The sequence below is a fragment of the Oxyura jamaicensis genome, chromosome 10, assembly GCF_011077185.1.
Source record: "Oxyura jamaicensis isolate SHBP4307 breed ruddy duck chromosome 10, BPBGC_Ojam_1.0, whole genome shotgun sequence".
NCBI classification, from domain to species: domain Eukaryota; kingdom Metazoa; phylum Chordata; class Aves; order Anseriformes; family Anatidae; genus Oxyura; species Oxyura jamaicensis.
In genome coordinates, this window is record NC_048902.1 from 10,784,130 (window position 1) to 10,802,305 (window position 18,176).

Here is an 18,176-nt window from a genome sequence, read left to right on the forward strand (position 1 = left end):
GCGGGGCCAGCGGTTGCCCTCCCTGCTGCTGCCTGAATCGGGGCCGGCTGTGCTGCGGGGCAGCTCTGCCCTGCCAGCTCCACCTGCATCTCACAGAGCTGCTCGCCTAAGCGGAAACACCTCTGGAGAGCATCCGCGGCGATGGGAGCGTGCGAGGCTTTAAATTATAAAGGAGATTTTTTTTTTTTTTTGAAAAAAAATAAAAAAAGAAAGCCTTTAGCACATGCATTAACATGGCCAGGCTATGAATAATTTATGCCTGGCTCTATTAAGCTTTTACACCGGGACTGGTGCAGCGCGGCTCGCCTTGGAGCCAAAGTAGGTCACGTCTGCACCGAGGGTCCCTGGGCCGGTGCCACCACGGGTGGGCGAGGAGTGGGCACGTGTCTGTGTCTGCGTGGGCGTGCTGGGGCACAGCACCGTGCATGCACCAGCAATGCCCCTGATCACTGTGTTCCAGGGGTGTGAAGCCGTGGTGCCGCTGGCTTTTGCCCTGACCCAAGGCTGGCTGTGACTTGTGTCCTGCGTGAAGGGCCGCCTGGGACAGGGGATGTCCGGGTGGCGTGGAGCTCCGGGGTGCAGAGCTTGGACAGCTCAGCCACTCTTGTAGCAAGCCAGTGGGACATCCAGGTGCAAAACTCAGTTCCTGCTTGAAACGGGGTTCATAGGAAAGGAGAGCAAGCATTTAACGCCTGCGTTTGTCCACAGACCAGCTGATCACTGGGGACCACACAGCTCCTGTCCCCGAGGCCAGGAGTGTTTGGCAGAGCTGCTGCTCTCTTGGTGCTGTTGCTGTCACTGGTCTCTGAGAGTGCCCAGATGCCTCTAGGCCGCACAGGTCGCATGCTCTGGCACCTTCACTCTCTTTCTGCTGATGAAAGCAATGCAAACAGCTTCTGCAAGTAATTAAAATGGCCCCTGCAAAGCCCAGCAGCTTCCATCTGCTGGTCTGCAGCGGCAGCGCAGGCAGAAAAGCCTCTGTCAGTCTTTCCCCACAGCATCCCTCCTCTCTCAGGCCAAAGTCCTTCATGGCTGAAGACCATTTTACCTCAGGCTGGAGGACGACGCTTGTGAGCCTCCAAGGCCCAAGACAGGGCTGTCTCCAAAGCCTAGCTCTGCCTTCAGTGCAGCATCGCTGCTGTTACTTCCAGTCCTGCTGGTGGCCCCTTTCCTGCAGATGCTATCAGGTGGCTCAGCTGGCTGGAAAGCCAAGCTCTGCAGGTCCAGTGATGTCCTCTAGACATCAACAGCCTCAGCCATGAGGAGATGTCTCAGATGGCTCCAGATCAGAGATTGCCAAAATTTCTGCCATCAGCAGATGCTGCTCCCCAGTGACCTCCAGGAAGCCACAGCTCATGAAACGGTGGTGGGACTTCCCTGGCAAGCCCACATGGACCTGCTCCATGGGACGGGGAGAAGGTCTGTATGCCCAGGGAGCAACACATGGACCGGCTCTGCAGAGCCGCAGCCCAGCTGCTGCACGTGGGTCTGAATAAAAATTGACTGGCCAAGCTGCTTGGTGATGGAGGCACTTGATACCACACCTCTGGAAGAGGTGGGTTTGGCTGGCGGGCATACAGGTAAGCTAACCCAAGCCAGAAACATCACTGTGAGGGCAGAAAAAGCCAGGATATGCTGGAGAACAAGCAGGGAACACGCTGTTTGCACCTTGTCTTGCATTTCCTTATTGCACAGTGCCCCCTTTCATGAGTTTTGCTTACCTGCTGGGCTGGTATATCAGCAGACTGTCTTACAGCTCCAGAAATCCCTGATTTGCTATTCCCCTAACCACCTACTTGTTAAATTAAACCCCACAAGAAGTCTGTAGAGATTTGGGTGCAACATCCCAATATCCCGAACAGGGAGCGCAGAAGGACACAGGCAAAATGTAAGAGACTGCAGAGGGGTCATATAAAACCTATAGGGACAAATTGTCGTGATGGAAAAGGCCCTTGCCGCGTGCATTGAGACAAGCAGCCTGGAGGCGAGGCGCATTAATGAGCTGCACAGTACAGTGGGAAAGCCAGGAGGTGGCATCCAAGACCTGAGCACACGATAGCTGGGCACTTTTCCAAAGCAAGAGGCTTTTCCTTAGCAGGAGGTTGCAGCTTGAGATGGCAAGGGGACAAGGGGAACACACACCTGGATTTTGTCCTGCACCTTCCTCTTCCCCTTGGGAGGGGCAAAGTGTAGACACTTAGACAAAGACACTTTGTATTACGTGACCAGAGGAAGAGATCGCTTTTTTTATTTTTTATTTTTATTTTTCAGCTATAGCATCTCCGCCCAAAAAATCCACTGGATCTCAGTGGGCTTGCTGGGAGGCTCTGGGACAGGTGTAGCCCAATCTGACTGCAGTGGAACTGGCAGCAGCACCGTCTGAGGTTGGGGGAAACCCCTGAGGATGGAAAGCCCCCTGGGTGCCTGTCCCAGGGAGCAGCAGCTTCTGGAAATCCTTGTTAAAATCAAGGCAGAAAACGACAGCAGCCTTATGTGATGGCATGGCAATGGCACATTCAGCTCTTCATTAGGAACCGTGATGTAGCAACCACACAGTCCTCTACCCCACGGGCCTTTGGGGTCGTTTTTCCTGAAAAAGAGGAGGAAAAATGTCAGGGGGCCAACGGGGCTTGGCAGTGGGCAAACTGGTCCATCTCTTTTTGCAAGTGAGGATGAGGAGACAACGGGTGTTACCACCACCCTGCAGTGGTGTTGGGGTGAGGCAGCAGATGGCACTAGGAGATCAGGAAGGACTGAGTGAGCCAGGATGCCTGGAGGGAGCAGAAGCCACCTCTGGACTTGCAGCTCATGGACCCGAATGCTGCCAGGCAGGAGACCAAGAGGAAAGAATTGACTGCAGCAACCCAAGCCCCGGGCCAGAGAGAGTGTGGGAGCACCAGACCCTGATAGACCCCTAGAAGTGTCTGCAAATGCATGCAAAAATGTCTTGCTTCCTTCATCCAGAACACTCAAAACAGGAGAAATCCCAGCTTCTCTATGATATAGATGGGTTGAGGTATCCTGAATGTTTGTCCTGCTATGGGAATCCACAGCTCACCCCTTCCCTCCACTTCCCACACGCTCCAGGCATGGCAGACCGAGCACACGTTATCTGGTTGGCCTCATCCACTGGGCTTCATCTGGTAGGCTTCATCCCCTGAGCATCACTGTGAGTGACACACTCTTGGTGTCCCCCTCCAGGTCACCGGAGTGACTGGGAACCCTCAAAAATCTCCTGGGAACCAAATCTCCATGCCTCTCACCCAGGACAGGAATTTCAGCAGGCAAGGTGAAGATTTCAGTTTGGGCCAATATGGCAAAGCCAAATGGCATAGTCTTCATCGTGCTTGGTGAGGTGGGTACCTGCTTTTTCTGCAGGGGCTTCCCCTTCTCTGCCCAACTCCAGTGGTGGGCCAAACTCATGCAGGATGTGCTGGAGTTTCTCAGGAGATCGTCCCCACCAAAAGGCATCCAGAAGCTGATCTGAAAGGATCTCATGGAGCCTACAGGACCAGTGCTGGGGAGTCGTGAGCCAGGCCACAGGCCCACATTTTTGCCCTTTGGGTATTTCCACCCGGAAAATTGTGGGTGCAGTGCTGGAAGTCCCCCTGAAAATGGCTTTTCTGGCTGTTTTCCCAAGGCAGCAGGGGAAAAGCCGTGCCCGTACGCCTGCATCGTGGCACTCGGTGGCACAGAGGAGGCCCTAGGGAAAGATGAAAGCAACGGGTGAGTTGAGAGAAGTTTGGGTGGAAAACCCCAGCCCTTGAAAATGTCCGGGAAAAGCCACTGAGCTGAGGGTGCCCACACGTGGCCCTGTGCAAGGTGCCTGCTGGCGCCGGTGGCTCCAGCCCCTTCCTCCCAGCGCCTTGCTCTGGGAACAGGCCCCAGTGCTGCCGACAGGCCGAGCCACGGGTGCCAACACTGGCCAAAGTCAACAGCAGCCAGCACTGCTTCCGTGTGCCTGGCTCCTTAAGGCAGCTAAAGAGTTGATAGACGGCCTGATAAGCACATCCCTGCAGGAAGCTTTGTGGCTTCACCCACCTTCCTGCCAGCCTCTTACGGCCAGCGCTTTGGCTTTTAAATCCCAGACCTGACAGCCATGTGGAAATATGGTTTCTGTGACGAGGAATGCTTCCTGAAGCACCAGGGTTGGGCAGTCGGCAGCAGGACCTGGGTGGAAATGGCTCCCCAGGGCTGCTTGTCCTTCCCAAGATGCTGGAGCCTGCGGCCCTCGTGGTGCCCGGGGGTTTGGGAAGCAGGTGTTACCTCCGGTGTCACCACCGCATGGGGAAACGTGCTGAAGATCTCTGCTGCTCTGTCTGTGAGGCCAGAACACTCAACAAAACCCTTTGGTTTTCACCCTTGCTCTTGGATGAATCAAGGCCAGCCAGGGATGAAGGCTTTGCAGGTGAAGTGGCCGAGAGCTTTGGGCATGGAAAGCGCTGCCCTGCTGAATCGCCTGCATGGAGCGAGTTTTTCACCCAGAAATGAATGCATTTATCAGGCTTACCACCCCCCCACCCCACGGCTGAGTCTTTATGAAGATATTACTCAACAAGAGCATCTCCGGTCCCAGGGGCTCATCTCTGCAAGAAAAGCACTCCCAGGCAAATCACTGACCACAAGTTGTGACTCTGCTGTTCCTGAACCACTCCTTGCATTTGTGTCCTAAGCACATCAAAATGCTGACAAGGAGAAAGGGTAAAACGATTACATTTCAATTTAATACCTATGTTTTTGGGTTACCCCTCTGGTGTAGGCACTTAGAGATGGGGATCAGTAAGGAAACTTTGCTTTTCCAGGGAAATTGCCACCGGCAAGGACATTTCCTGTTTTACAGAGGTGGTTTTGGGGTGGTCTGGGGAAACCGGGAGAACTATTTCTCTTTTGCAGATCAGCCCAGATGCAACGACGTCTTTCTAAAACACAATCACTGTGTTTTTCAACAGCTGCATCTTAAAACGGCCATCTCTTGGCTTGAGCTGAGCACTTGGACAGGGAGTTGTCTCAAGGTCAAAAAAAAGGCTTACTTGGAAATCCCAGGGACCACTGAGCCTGTTGTCCTGGTTTCCTTTCTCAAAACAAAATAAAATGAAAAAAAAATAAAAACAAAACAAGAAAAAAAAACACAAAGCAAACAAAAAAACTTACCATTGTTAAAGATTGAAAGATAACAACTTGGGAAGTATTGAGTTCAGAAGATGGATATGGCTTTATTAAACAGACAAAAAAAAAGCTCATATCTGATGTATGTAAAAAAAAACAAAGAAATAAACAGACAAAAAACAGGTCATAGAAACTTAAAACTATTTTAATACTGTGCTAAGACTAAATAGTCTTTCTTAACATTTATCTTAAGTGTCTCTGTTCTATTTTAAAATGTTTATTTTTTACTTCTGATGGAGAAATCCTGTGGTTAGGGAAAAACAAAACCCCTTGGGAAAAATGGGGAATTTCCAGTTGTATATAAGGGAAAAAAATGCCCATTGAGAGTGACGGAACTGCCTGACAGGGAAGCGAAGTGGGATCTCCAACCTTGGAGACTTCCACTTCATGCCTGGAGAAGACCTTGGGCATCCTGCCTTGACTTGGAGCAGGAGAGTGGACCGAGCTCCCCAGAGATCCCTTCTGCCCTCAGACTTTCTCTGATTCCTGCACTTTATGGAGACACTGAAGGGGAGAAGGGATACATCTGGCTGAGCAGTTCTCTCTGGCCACACTCCATAGGAAGTCATTTATCACTTAATACATGTGAATAAACTTTGTTTTAACAGATTTTTGCTCTAAAAAGAAAGTTTCTAGCTCAGAACAAAAAATGTGTATTTTTTTAGGGATTACATTTATCTTACCCACTGAAGGCAGCCAGTATTTTCCAGAGAATTTAAGCATTTCTTAATGTTTAGGCACTTCTCATCACACATGCCCTTAAAAAAGCACTACATAAATGGAAAATGGAAGCTAACAGCTTTTTGAATCGTCTATATTCTTAAGAAATATTATTAGACACATACTCACACAAAGCTAAAGGCAGTAAGTGCCTTGGGTGTCTAAAATATTTTGTGGTTACATGAAAGGTGATCTCCCAGAGGTATTTGTTTGTGTATCGGATCAGAGTAAAGCTGCGGTGCACTTAAGGATCTTTATCTAGAAAGTGGAGGCAAACACTGGTGACACTCACAGAAGATGGTGTTGAGTGAGGCTTGGAGAAAACAAGACAGGTTTTCTCACATTTTCTGAGTGGGGATAACCAAAACTAAGGGGCTTTTGTTTCTGGGCAAAGTCCTAAGTGTGAATGTTATATTGGAAGCATCTGCAGGGTGCAGGGGTAGCTCCAAAGAACAGGCAGGAGATGGCCAAGGTCAAAGTCAAGATGAGAAGGGGAGACCTGGGCCCTGGGCTGAGCTGCTGCGGATAAAACCATCCCCACCCACCACAATTAATGTTTTTTTTTTTGTTTGTTTGTTTGTTTTCCAGCAGACTATGGAAAATAGTATAGTTATAGCTACTTGCATTTCAATTCACACTGTTCACGTCATTCCAGTGTAACCTTCTTGCACGAACAAGGCAGGATGCAAGGCAGATTTGGGACAGTTACAGAAGAAACCCAAGTGACAGAGGACTGCTAAGAACTAGAGAATAACACCTTCTCCTGAGCTCGTGATGATGGGGAGGTACTAGGAGAGAAGATGCTGACTTTTAGTCAGCATCTAGTGGAATGTGTGCCCCTCCTTGGACAAGAAGGTCCAAGGTCCACCAAACTTCTCAGGAAGACTTATGGGGCTAGGGAAAGGTGCACTTTGATCTCCAGCATCAGAAGATGCTGCTGCGTCTGTTTTCCTCCCGTGGATTTTGGACTGATTCCCAAATGCCCTCTGCCTGTCATTCGCCTCCCACCCTTTTACTCTCCTCCTGGGCTCTCCCACTGCTGTGGGTATTTCTGGTCACTACGTAAATGCGTATCAGCTCTTTGTGGGGAAAAATGATGTTGGCTGTTCTAAGTTATTTTGAAAATATTCTTTTAGGAAATTGTGCATACAGACTTAATACCAGCGTTGATGCATGGGCGACTGGGACCATTGGGAGCAAAGCTTGGGCTAAAGAACAAAGAAGTGTTGTGCAGGAAAACGTATTTTGGGAGAGAAATGCTACATGGGCCATTTGTTTCAAAATAAAGTCATTAAAAATAACCCTGTAAGATGACTATAGAAAAATAAAAGCAAGTGCACAGAATGCATTTTCCTCATTTTCAGGACTAAACAGCCTCTCTGTGCCATTATGTATATAAATCAAATTTCTCCTAATAATTGCACAAAGATCTCCAGCAGAGAGGATAAGCTGAACTGGTGAGTCAGGCACATCGCACAGGACCGAGGTCATGCTCGACTCACACAGAAGTGGCCTCTCTAGATATTTTCCAGTGTGAAAAAATCACAAAACTGAAGGACCGGTTTTCATTCGCCCCAGCAGAGCACTTTCAGTGTGCTGCAAGCAATTCAGTATGTCTCTGTGACTCCTGCTCTCTCACAGGTACCTGGGCCTTTCCTCTCCTTGCTCCTTGCTTGCCCCCCTGACAGCCCCTCCTGGGCAAGGCTTGAGTACCACGGTGCTCATCTCACTGCCAACAGTGGCAACCTGCAGGAGCAGGAGGTTTTAGAGGTGCTGCAGGGGCGGGAGGAGGTGGGACCCGACGGGTGGTGATGGAGGTATTTGTTAAGTCGGTGCTGCCTTGCTTGCGAGGCATCTCAAAGCAGCCTCTCCTTTCCAGTCTGATGGAAACAACAGGCAACTTGGTGCAGCTCACAGTAACAAACAAACAAAAACAGCAACCAAAAACCAACACAAAACCTCTGCTGTCTTCTTGGAGAGGGTGGCTCCTCCACCCGTAGAACCACACCGTGCCTTTCCCTTTGAGTCATCTTTGCCCACAGCCAGACCAGGTTCTTCTTCTCTTCCTCAGATGAAGTATTTTGGACTATCCCAGCAGAAGGCTCTGGGCTTTTCCCCATCTCTGATAATTTTCTTCTGACCCTTTGCATCCTGAGATCCCCCCTGGCCTTGCTCCTCCAAAACCGCACGGCTGCCCTTCCCCATGGGCTGTTTCCCAGCTAGGAAGGACAATTCTGGGCACATCCACATCTTTGGGGACTTTTTGCCTTGCAGAGCTGCAGCTGTACTGGTGGGACAAGAGCTACCACGGGTGTCAGCAGTGCTTCAGGTTGGGCCTGGGCCATGGGATCTCCATGCGTGCCGAGCACACGAATCCTGCAGGATTTTGTGCTGGAGAAGTTTCTACTGCAAACTCAGATTGTTAAGTAGAGAATTAGCCCCCAGGCTCAGGCAAGAAACATCTGTGTATTAAAACTTCTGCTAAAGTCCTAGACAGAAGCACAGCTTGTCCTGCTGCATGCCAGGTCCCATAGTAACAAATGCCTGTGAAATCCTCTTTATTGTCCTGGTGCAGTCTTCTCCCATCCCTCAGCTGGTGATGGGTATGCAGGGGTCCTGGCAGGGAGATTAGAAAACAACATTTTCTACATTAGAAATAAAAAAAATGCAAGCTGCAATTCTGTCAGAGGCTCACTGCAGGTTTGTAAAGCTAATTGCCAAAAGCCCTGTGTAGAAGGAGCCACTGCCAAGATCAAGAAGGATCCAAAGCGGGATGGCTGAATCCAGGGCACGTGATCATTTTCACTGAGATTTTAATTCTACTGTACTCAGGGCTAAAACTACATTTTTTTAAATCACTTATATTCATCTCTAAGAACCCCAAAGCACATTATGGCCAGAGATAGTTTTCTGCCCCCCTGTGCGGCTAACATTGTATGAATACAAAAATAACGAGTCTAGGGAAGGAGATGCATGGCCTTGCCAAAACAGGATGGCAATGCAAACTGTGGGCAAGAGCTGCTGTGCTCTGTCGAGTTTGTCCTGAGGAGTAAGCAGTGAGCAGGTAAACAAGGACACAGGCCTGGTGTTCAATTACGAAAGAGCTTCTCTAATAAGACGAGCTCAGTCAGTGCTTTAGTAGACAAGAAAATACAGGAGTGAGTCAATCCTGAAATCTCTTAATGTGTAACCCAGCTGCTATGCAGGAAAGATGAAGGGGATGCGCAGGTCATACGTGGCATCTTAAAGACCAAGCAGTTATCGACTGTCTGCAAGTTATGGCCAGACTTGACATCTTCCTGGCCACTTTCCATCTTAGCCCAGGGATGTAAAAGGTGGCCATCTGCCAAGGGTTAAAAGAGCAGTCTCCATACTGTGTCACCAATCCACCAAACAAGTTTGATGCAGCCTTTGCCGGGTTTCTCTAGCACCGTCCCATTTCTTTCTAGGCTCTGGGCTTTTACTTCTTGCCTGGGCATGTTGCATGTGAGTCAGCCAAACCTTTAGGGTGGATCTCAGAGTTCACAACAGCCCATGAAGACATAGCATGGCATAGCAAACCCAGCCATAAACTAGAAGAGATTCCCTTCAACTAAAGGGAACCAAAGTAGCAAGGCTGGAATCAAAAAAAAAAAAAAAAAAAAAAAAAAAAAAAAAAAAAAAAAAAAAAAAGAGGCTTATAAGGAAGTTCCTCCTTGCAGTTGACCTTGCCTCCAGACTTGGGTTTAGTGAGCTCCATGGCTTTGAGCTCCAGCTCTGCGTGGGGCCACCAGTCCTTTCCCATCACCCTGACGCCTGTTCCCTGCTCTTTCTTGCAGCTGCTCCTGGAGATGCAGCTTCCCAGATCCTTATTGTGGTTTTTGTCCCGGGCTTTCTCCCCATCCAGGCTTAGCTGCTCCCTGGGGAAGGAGCCAACCAGTCGCTGCTTTCCAAAAGGAACATGATGTGCAAAATTAGAAGAAGCAAATCACACAGCGCTAAGAGTTGTCTGGGGGAAGCCTTGCAGATGGGCTCTTGGACTGGTCTCCAGGGCAAGCTTCGGCACAGGATGCATCACCCTACATGAGCAGGTCAGTTCAGCTGTGCAGAGGAGTCGCAGCCCATGGGTGTCTTCTGCCACTGGGAGAAGTTGGTAGCCCACACGCTGAAAAAAGCTGAGCATTCACCAGAGCTACCTCGTATTCCAGCTGGCAGCCTGACATCTTCTCTGGCTTGTGGCTCCCTACATCGGGACAGCTCTTGCTTTAACGTCCTGGCATGAATGGTTTTCCTCCTCAGCTCAACTCAAACTGTTTTTCCAGGCTCAGCCTCCTCCTTCAGCACTTGCTCTTCCACTGCATTTCTCAAGGAATGCCATTTGTACGTGGACTGTGGGCTGTTCTCACCAAGCCCAGCTCACCTTTCCAACCACACCCAGCTTTTAGTTATTTGGCCCAAAAAGGATTCTCCAGATGATACCAGCTTCTCACAGTGTGAGGGTGAGTATGCAAGTCCCACATACCTATCATAAAAGTAACGCGTAGTCTCTGGCACCTCCTAATACAAACACCTCAGAAAAAAAGCTGACAGTAAATGGAAAAAATATGTAGCAAGGCCAGTATGTGAGAGATCTGCAGCTTCACACCTCCAAAAGTGTCCAGAGAAAAATGTGGGAACACCAAGAACATCAGAACATCTGGTCAAGGTAGTTTCTGTAAGCTGGAGGTACTACAAGACTTTCTGAAGTCACGCTGTGGAACAATACTTGGATGGGGAAAATTTAATCATCGATCCCTACAGACCGGTAGAGAGCCACTCAAGACTGAGACAGCAGAGTAGCAAAAAAGAGATGCAGAGATCTGGGACCCCCCATGTCTTGCAGAGGAGGCAGGGAACCTGCTGCATACCTGTAGGTGACAAGCCCAAGAGGAACCAAAAGGAGAAGCCAAGGGAGAACTCCGGCAGGAGTGGGGAATGAGGCAGTGGGTGGTTGCAGAGATATGTCTGCGCTTCAGGTGTTACCTTTGAGGGCAAGGGACAGGGCTGTATGCGGCTCTCCACAAGACTGCAAAGGGGCAAGAGGGCCGAGAGGAAGGAGAGGAGGAGGACTTGCAGGAGAAGAGGAGGTTCCCAAGAAGGACATTTGGCATCATCTGGAAAGGGGAAATACTTCCCAAGGGTGAGGTCTGGAAGGGTGGGATGATATGCCAGGGACAGGATGGGAACATCATTTAGCAGCAGACAAGAGAGGGACTGAATGGGAACTGTGTTTCTCTTGTGGCTGAATATTTCAGAGTGAAAGTGCTTTGTGACCTCCCTGGGCTGCTCTTCCTCCTTGGCAGAGGTACTCCTCGAGTCCTTGGCAGTCCTGACAGCAATCAGGAACTACCTCTGCTGTTAGAAGATCAACAGTCTTTGGGAAGGAGATTAATTGTCTCCAATCTCTGCTGCCCTCATCAGTAAGAGAGGTTTCCCTGGGTCCTTCTGATGCTTCAGGAGCTGGACTTCTGTGCAACAATCAAGCGGACTTAAGGTGGCACAGGGGTTTGTCCCATGTCTGCAGGGCTCCTGCTGTCTGGGGAGATTTATGTCAGTGGCATCCTACCCTGCCCAAGAGCAATCTCCCCTTGACCCAGGAGGCATTCAGGAGCCCTCTGGGCCCCAACACTGGGCACATTCCAAGTCCCTGCTCCTGGGGACATTCACAGTATTCACACCACTTGCGTTCATCTCATCTGCTCATGGTGCAGAGTTGTTTCTTTCCTCAGCATCTTTCCCCTGGACATTTACCCAAATACTCTAAATTATTTTTGTTGAAATCTCAACCTATTTTGACCATATGGACTGTAAACGTTGTCTGGGGACCAAGACAGGGAAATTCCGCTGGGGCCAACATTTGTCCTCCTGCTCATACTGGTCTCTGAAACTGGGTCCACATGACAGATTAGAAATGAGAGCTTCACCTCCTAAGAAGAGGAAGTTATTCGGTCCCCTGTGTGATCCAGAATTCATTTCTAGCCCTGAGTGGTAGAATTCATTGTAAATAGGTCACCTTGTTTAACAAGAAGTTATGTCAACATTTTTTTTTTTTTTTTCTAACTTCCCAAACAAACCTTGAGCAGTAGGTCAATAACCTGGTACCTAGCTTCCTTGCTGTACTTGGTGTTTTTGTTTCCCTCTGTTTCCTCATCTGTTGAGGGAGTGTGGTTTATGACTCATTCCACAGCACTTAGATATTTGAGATGTGTTTAAAGACGTGATGTTTTTATGGCATCCCTTTGCACTGCTGGTGTTGTACTACACCGTGGATGGTGCAGGCATGGATTAGATATGACTACAGAGCAAAGCAAACAACTGCCTCCAGCCTGCTGCTGCTAGTGCTAAAAAAGGCCAGGCTCTTCCAGGAAACATGCTGCGGGGAATGGCCCAGCACGAGGAAGAGACAAAGTGCAAAATCTGATACCAACCACAGCCTACTTTGGGGTATTGATGCCTGCTGAGAAGCAGCTCGAATTTCTGCACAGCCTGGTTCCTGTGTGGAGAATGTGGTAACTTCCTTATGCGTTATCCAAGCTCTGCCGCTGCTCCTCACCACCCTCCCTGTCTCCAGCACGTGGTCCAGCGGTCCCTGTCTGCCTCCAAGCCTCCTTGTAGCTATTCTTTCTCTGGCCATCAGTCCACAGCTCTCACCAAGCCCTGCTTGTTTCATGGGCTGTTATCCCATGTCTCTCCTCCGCCTGCAAGGAACTTTCTGCTCTTTCACCCAGTCCCGCAGGAATGAAACAGCTCCTCCCAAACTGGCCGCATCTCTCTTGCATGGAGCTATCTGTCAGTGCCCAGCTTCCCATGAGGACTTAATGGTGGTTTCCAGGCTGTGCCACTACCCTGGAAAAAGCTCTGATAAGCATCCAAGCAGCTTCTCTGTCCTTCCATCATCAAAGGACATGGCTCTTTCTTATGGAAAAAGATGGTGATATACAAACAGCCTCAAATTCAGGCTGATGACTGTATTGCGGAGATGTGCTTTGTAGTCATATGTGCCGAGCTGTTTCTCTGTGGGTGAATGCAAGTACCACATGGCTGGGTCTTAAACCATTCTGGTATTAATGGGGTGTGAAGAGAAGCAGAAGAAATTGAAGAAAGGCAAAGAGACGAGCACGATAATCATGCCTATGCAGGCAGGTGGCTTCAGGGCAGAACATAAAAAAAATGCCAAAATAGAGGGGAAGTAACGTCACTGACTGCTTGACTTAGCCTGTGTTCATGGAACCAGGAGTTTGAGTAAATCCTTCCAGCGGGGTGCTGGAAAACTTGGTCACCACAAAGTCCAGCAGAGGGTCACTAATATGGCTGAGGCTGGAGAACATGGTAGATGAGGAGATGCTGCAGCGGCTGGGCATGTCTCACCTGGAAAAAGAAAGTTTCTGGGGAATGCAGTTGCTGCCTTCAGTTACCTAGAGGCAGGTTATATTGAAGACAGAACCAGACTTTTCTCAGAGGTGCCCAGAGAAAGGACAAGAGACAACTGCTCGAACTGCAGTAGGGACATTCTGGTTGGACATAAGGAAAAAATTGTCACCATGTGTGGTGCAGCTGTGGGACAAGCCCAAAGATTAGGAAGGAGATCATCACCCATGAGGACATCTCCAACCAAACTGGAGAAGGCCCCTGTAAACCTGATGTAGCTTTGAAGTTAACCCTGCCTTTGCCAGGAGACCCTGCTGGGTCCTTCTAGGTTACATCTCTCTGTGATTGTATGATGACTACCTTTGATAACTGCATTTGTTTGCCCCACTTATTGCATCTTAATTTGATGAGTAAAGCTCCTGTGGGGCCAGAAAGGATCAGGTAACTACATTTTATTTTGTTGTTTTGATGTGTTGTGTATTAGCGAGGCCACTGCTCACAGGGCATTAAAAACTTGACTGCTGGTGTCTCCTGCTCACCTTTGCAAGGTTAACACTGAAATTGAATTCAGGCAGGAATTGAATTCAGGCAGGAATTGAATTCAGGCAGGAATTTCAGTGGGGCATTGCATAGCTGTAGCATATGGACAATTGTGGATTAAAGATTACCAATTAATCCAGGGGACTCTCCTGAATCAAGACACTTGCTGCCCAGTTGCCACATCCGGGCAGCTGGCTTGGACCAACCTCCCATGCTTAGCTCCCATGCACGGTAGCGAGGTGGGGAGGCAAGTTCCTAGAGGAGATTTGGCAGTGTCTTTTGTGAAAACTTGATGTAAAGTCAGTAAAATTGTATTTCAGAAAAAAAGAAAAAAAAAAGAAAAAAAAAAAAGAAAAAAGAAAGACTGGAGCAGGGAGTCACAGGAAAACTGGTAACAGAATGTTGCTATTGCGTGGGCATGGTATGCTGGGCTTGACCTGACTTTGGGGTGACAATGTCAGACTTTGAAATGCACTAGCAAACAAATCTCACCCCTTGTAAAACTATTTTATGACTGCAGGCACCTGGGAGAAAAGTTTGCTCTTTAAGCTTCCGGGAGCAGGACAAGAGCCTGGGGCTTTCTGCTCCCATTAGCCTTGGGTTCAAACCCTTCCCTACATGTACTTGAATCAGTGCTTCAACCACTAGGTACTTATGTAGGGAGATTTGCCACCATCCAACGGCTTAGGAAATCTGGCTGAAGAGGGGTGTTTCTAGGCAAGTGAAGTAGGAGTTGGTCACGGAGTAAAGCAGAGCCTCTCTGGGTTGAAGCCCTGGCCTTGGATCACTGAATGCCACCAAATTTTCTTGGGTGACTACTGGGCAGTTTGCTCCTGCCTTTGAGACAAAAGCTACAGCCACCTCTGCCAGAACAGGAGAAAGTGCATGCCTTTCATGCTCCTGAAAGGCTGCCACAAGCTCTCCAAATAACTCTCAAAATGAGATTGTAAATGCTTGTCTGACCATTACAGTACAGGGAAGGAAAAAAAAAATGAAAAAAAAAAAGTTATTTTTTTTTTTAGGAGGATCTGAAGTATGATGTTCTGTAAGTGTGGATAAGGAAGTGAGCAGCTGAGGATCAATTCCAATGAAATCATAACTACAAGCTATGCAAATGTATGTTTAAGAGACTTCTGATTGATTGAATCACAGCATCCATGGAAAAGGCAGAGTGAGTGATAGCACGTACACACAACACTAGGTGAAGGTCTTGACTCAGAGCAGAATGATGTTGCCAAAATTGATAACCAGCAGCCCGAAGTCTCCCAGGATGGATATTCTCTTGTCATTACCCAGCCATCTGGGCAGTTAGAAATGTCATATCCCCCTATATTCCTCTATCTGTCTTCCTGATGGAACATCTTGTGAAGTGCTAGGAGGACAAGGAGCAGAAGCAAACTCTGTGGAGCCCTCAAAAACCAAATAGAGGAAAGGAATTGCTTTCAAGTGTGTGGTTGTGGGTGCGTAAATATTTTAAAGTAAGGAATGCTGGTAGATACTTTTTTCTCCAGCCGTGTTTGCATGTTTGGCAACAGAGGATCAGAGTTTTGGAAGAAATCCTCTCGAGATAAAACTATGAGGGCTTGATGATGACTTTATGGCTGAGAAGTAGTCATGGAATTTCCTTTCTTCAGGAGAGAGAACTTCCTACTGTGTTTTTTAACTGATTTCTAACTGTTGACGAAGGTGCTGCTAGATCTGAACAAGTGTTTTAGCATTTGTTGCTTAAATTTGGAAGAAAACTTCTGCTCTGGTTTGTCAGAAATAGAATTGTTATGCTGGGATGTGCAAGAAACCACCGGGGAACCTGCTGGGCATCACAGTACCTCCTACGGAAGGGAAACATGCTACTTTCTGAGGGAAATAAGAGGGGAAATAAAATTAAATAGCTCCAACATGAGTCTTGCTTGAGCTATGCATGGGAATGGAAAGCTTACAGAGGTAGAGAAATTGGCTACAGGGAATTCAGCCGTGAATTCAAGCCATGTTTTGGAGCAGGCAGAGGTTTGCACTGAAAGTTGAAGCTCACAGCAGGTATTTGGCTGCTCCACACAAGGCTCCCAAGCCAACATGAGAGAGACCCAAGGCTGTCCCATCATTTGGGACAGCTGAAGTAGCTACCTCTTACCTACTGTAGGGAGCCTGGGGTCTGAGGAACTGTCCTCATCCCCAGTGTGGAGAACCAGCGGGTGTGCAACCCGTAATGCTGCTCTTTGCTTCCTCTCGCTCAGTCATTGGGTGTCTTCCTCCAAGACCTGTGGATGAGTCTCCTGAGCCCATGCCACCACTCTCCACATCTGAAATGGTCCAGGAGTGTTTCATAACTTGCAAACAAGGAAAATGCTGATACTGGCTGATATAAGTAAACTGAGTTACAGTCATGTCAACAAAGCACTTACCTTCTCACCAAGCAGGGCAACAATGATTCTGACTATTTAGGTAAACATATTTCTGTTATGCTAATACAAAACGGATCTGTTTCTGTCAATGAGGATTGTTTTGCAAGGTCAATTTACGATTCAAATATGACCTTTGTAGCGCTGCTGCTGTGTGCTTGAGGGAAATATGTATGACCTCTGTGGTTAGAAAAAGTTGGATGCCCATATGCTTCCGTGAAAAAGAAACAAATGTGCAACTAAGTCCTAAGTATGTTTTGTTTACAGCTTTCTTTGGTTGGCAGTCAAAAGACCTTGCCAGGTAGTGCTGAAGGCAAACAAAGAGAAATAGGCCATGGCAAGAGTTTCAGTACTTCTTTTAAAACAGAATGCTCGAGGACTTTATTGAAGCTGGCAAAGTCCTTATGATCTTGAAGCAAGAGCAGACTCAGTTTGCATGCTGGACCTACCTGCCAGGCAGCAAATACTGGCAGAGAAAATATGGAAAACGTGAAGTGCACCTGATCCAGAAGGAAAGTGGGAAAGAGAAGGGGAGGAAATCAAAGACCTGGTGCTGACAGTCATGGCAGAGGGGAGCAGAAGAGCTGAAGGGACCAGTTCTCCTGCCTCAACAAAAAGGTGCTTGTCTGCCCAAATGCTGGCAAGGATCCACCTTCCTCCACATCTTGCTGCAGGGCAGGGAGCAGAGGCTGTCTAGCCACGTGGCCGTGTTGGCTGAGGGTATCACTGCACCTTGAGAAGAGCCAGCACCACCAGTTCCTCCTGGAAGGGAAGACGGCACTGAAGAACTTTAAATCTGCATCCCCTGGTGCGCAAAAGCACATTTAAAGCAACAGAAAAGTCACTTCTGCAATAAGACGAAGCACACGGTGCCTGAAAGACACTTTTTTTTTAGCTTGCTGAATGCACCTGCCATCGGCCTGGCTTGTCGCTCTGGGCCCGTTTGTTAAACACAGAGGACATCTTGGTGTGCGCTGCCAAATGCAAGGAGCCAGAGCTGCTATCGCAAGGGGACTCTGAGAAATGGGAGCGGTTTCAAACAGAGAAATTATCCGGGACAAACATTGAGCCTGTGAGAAATTTCCTGTGACAAAAGGAGGGATTAGGCTGCATGGAAATTGCCAGCTTCATAGGCATCCCTGGTCATACTTGATTCTGGGCAACGCTGCTTATTCAGGGTTTTATTTGAAAATCAACAGTTTTCTCTGCAAAGCATAGTTTGGAGACACAGCACCACGTCCCACAAAGGGGAGCCATGAGCTGGCACCTCAAAAAACTGGCATGTTCAGGAGGAGATGGCCTCTCACCGTCTTTCTGCAGTTTGCAGAAATGTAAATACTCTGGCTTGATACACTGAGGACTCGGTAGGAGCTATATTGGTGTGTAAACACTGAGTAACACATTTCGTCACGGCTTCCCTCGTACACACACTCCTGCCCTCGTTATAACCACAGGGACAGCTCATGGCCACTAATTACACGCTATTACTCTGATAAACATTGCTGTGGATGACTGATGCAGTTGACCCTGATATGAAGGCAAGAAACGTTATCAGCCCCAGTCTGCCTTCAAGGTCACATGCAGTTACAAAAAGGAAAGCAAGTTCATAGATACTCCCATTCATGTAAGCCAACAAATACAGCAGGAAAATGTAATAACATTAGAAGTTAAAGCTATTTTAAAATGGTTCTGTCAACTGTTGCATGACACATCCTGAGCATTTATTATTATTATTATTTTCCAAGGAAGTGCCAGCTCAAAAAGCTTTTGCTTCAGGCTGCTTGGGGACACCAGGGTGAATGACCTCCTTGAGATCTCTGCCAACCCCGCTTGCAAAAAAATCTCAGATGCAAAGTATCTTATCCCTGAACCCCCCTGAAATCTCAAGCTTTTCTCCAAAAAGCAATCCTGGCCACCGAGCTCTCCTCGTTCAAACGATGCTCAGACGAGCACTCCGCATGGCGCAGG

The 18,176-nt window shown here is 48.3% G+C and overlaps 1 protein-coding gene across 1 annotated transcript in view; it reads left to right on the forward strand.

Moving 5' to 3' along the window:
• Positions 1 to 6,349: 6,349 nt before the first annotated feature.
• SORD (sorbitol dehydrogenase) overlaps positions 6,350 to 18,176 on the forward strand; it is a 31,538-nt gene continuing 19,711 nt past the window's right edge. The window contains exon 1 of the mRNA XM_035335942.1: positions 6,350 to 6,392. Coding sequence (XP_035191833.1) covers positions 6,350 to 6,392 — 43 coding nt within the window. The remainder of the gene's footprint in view (positions 6,393 to 18,176) is intronic.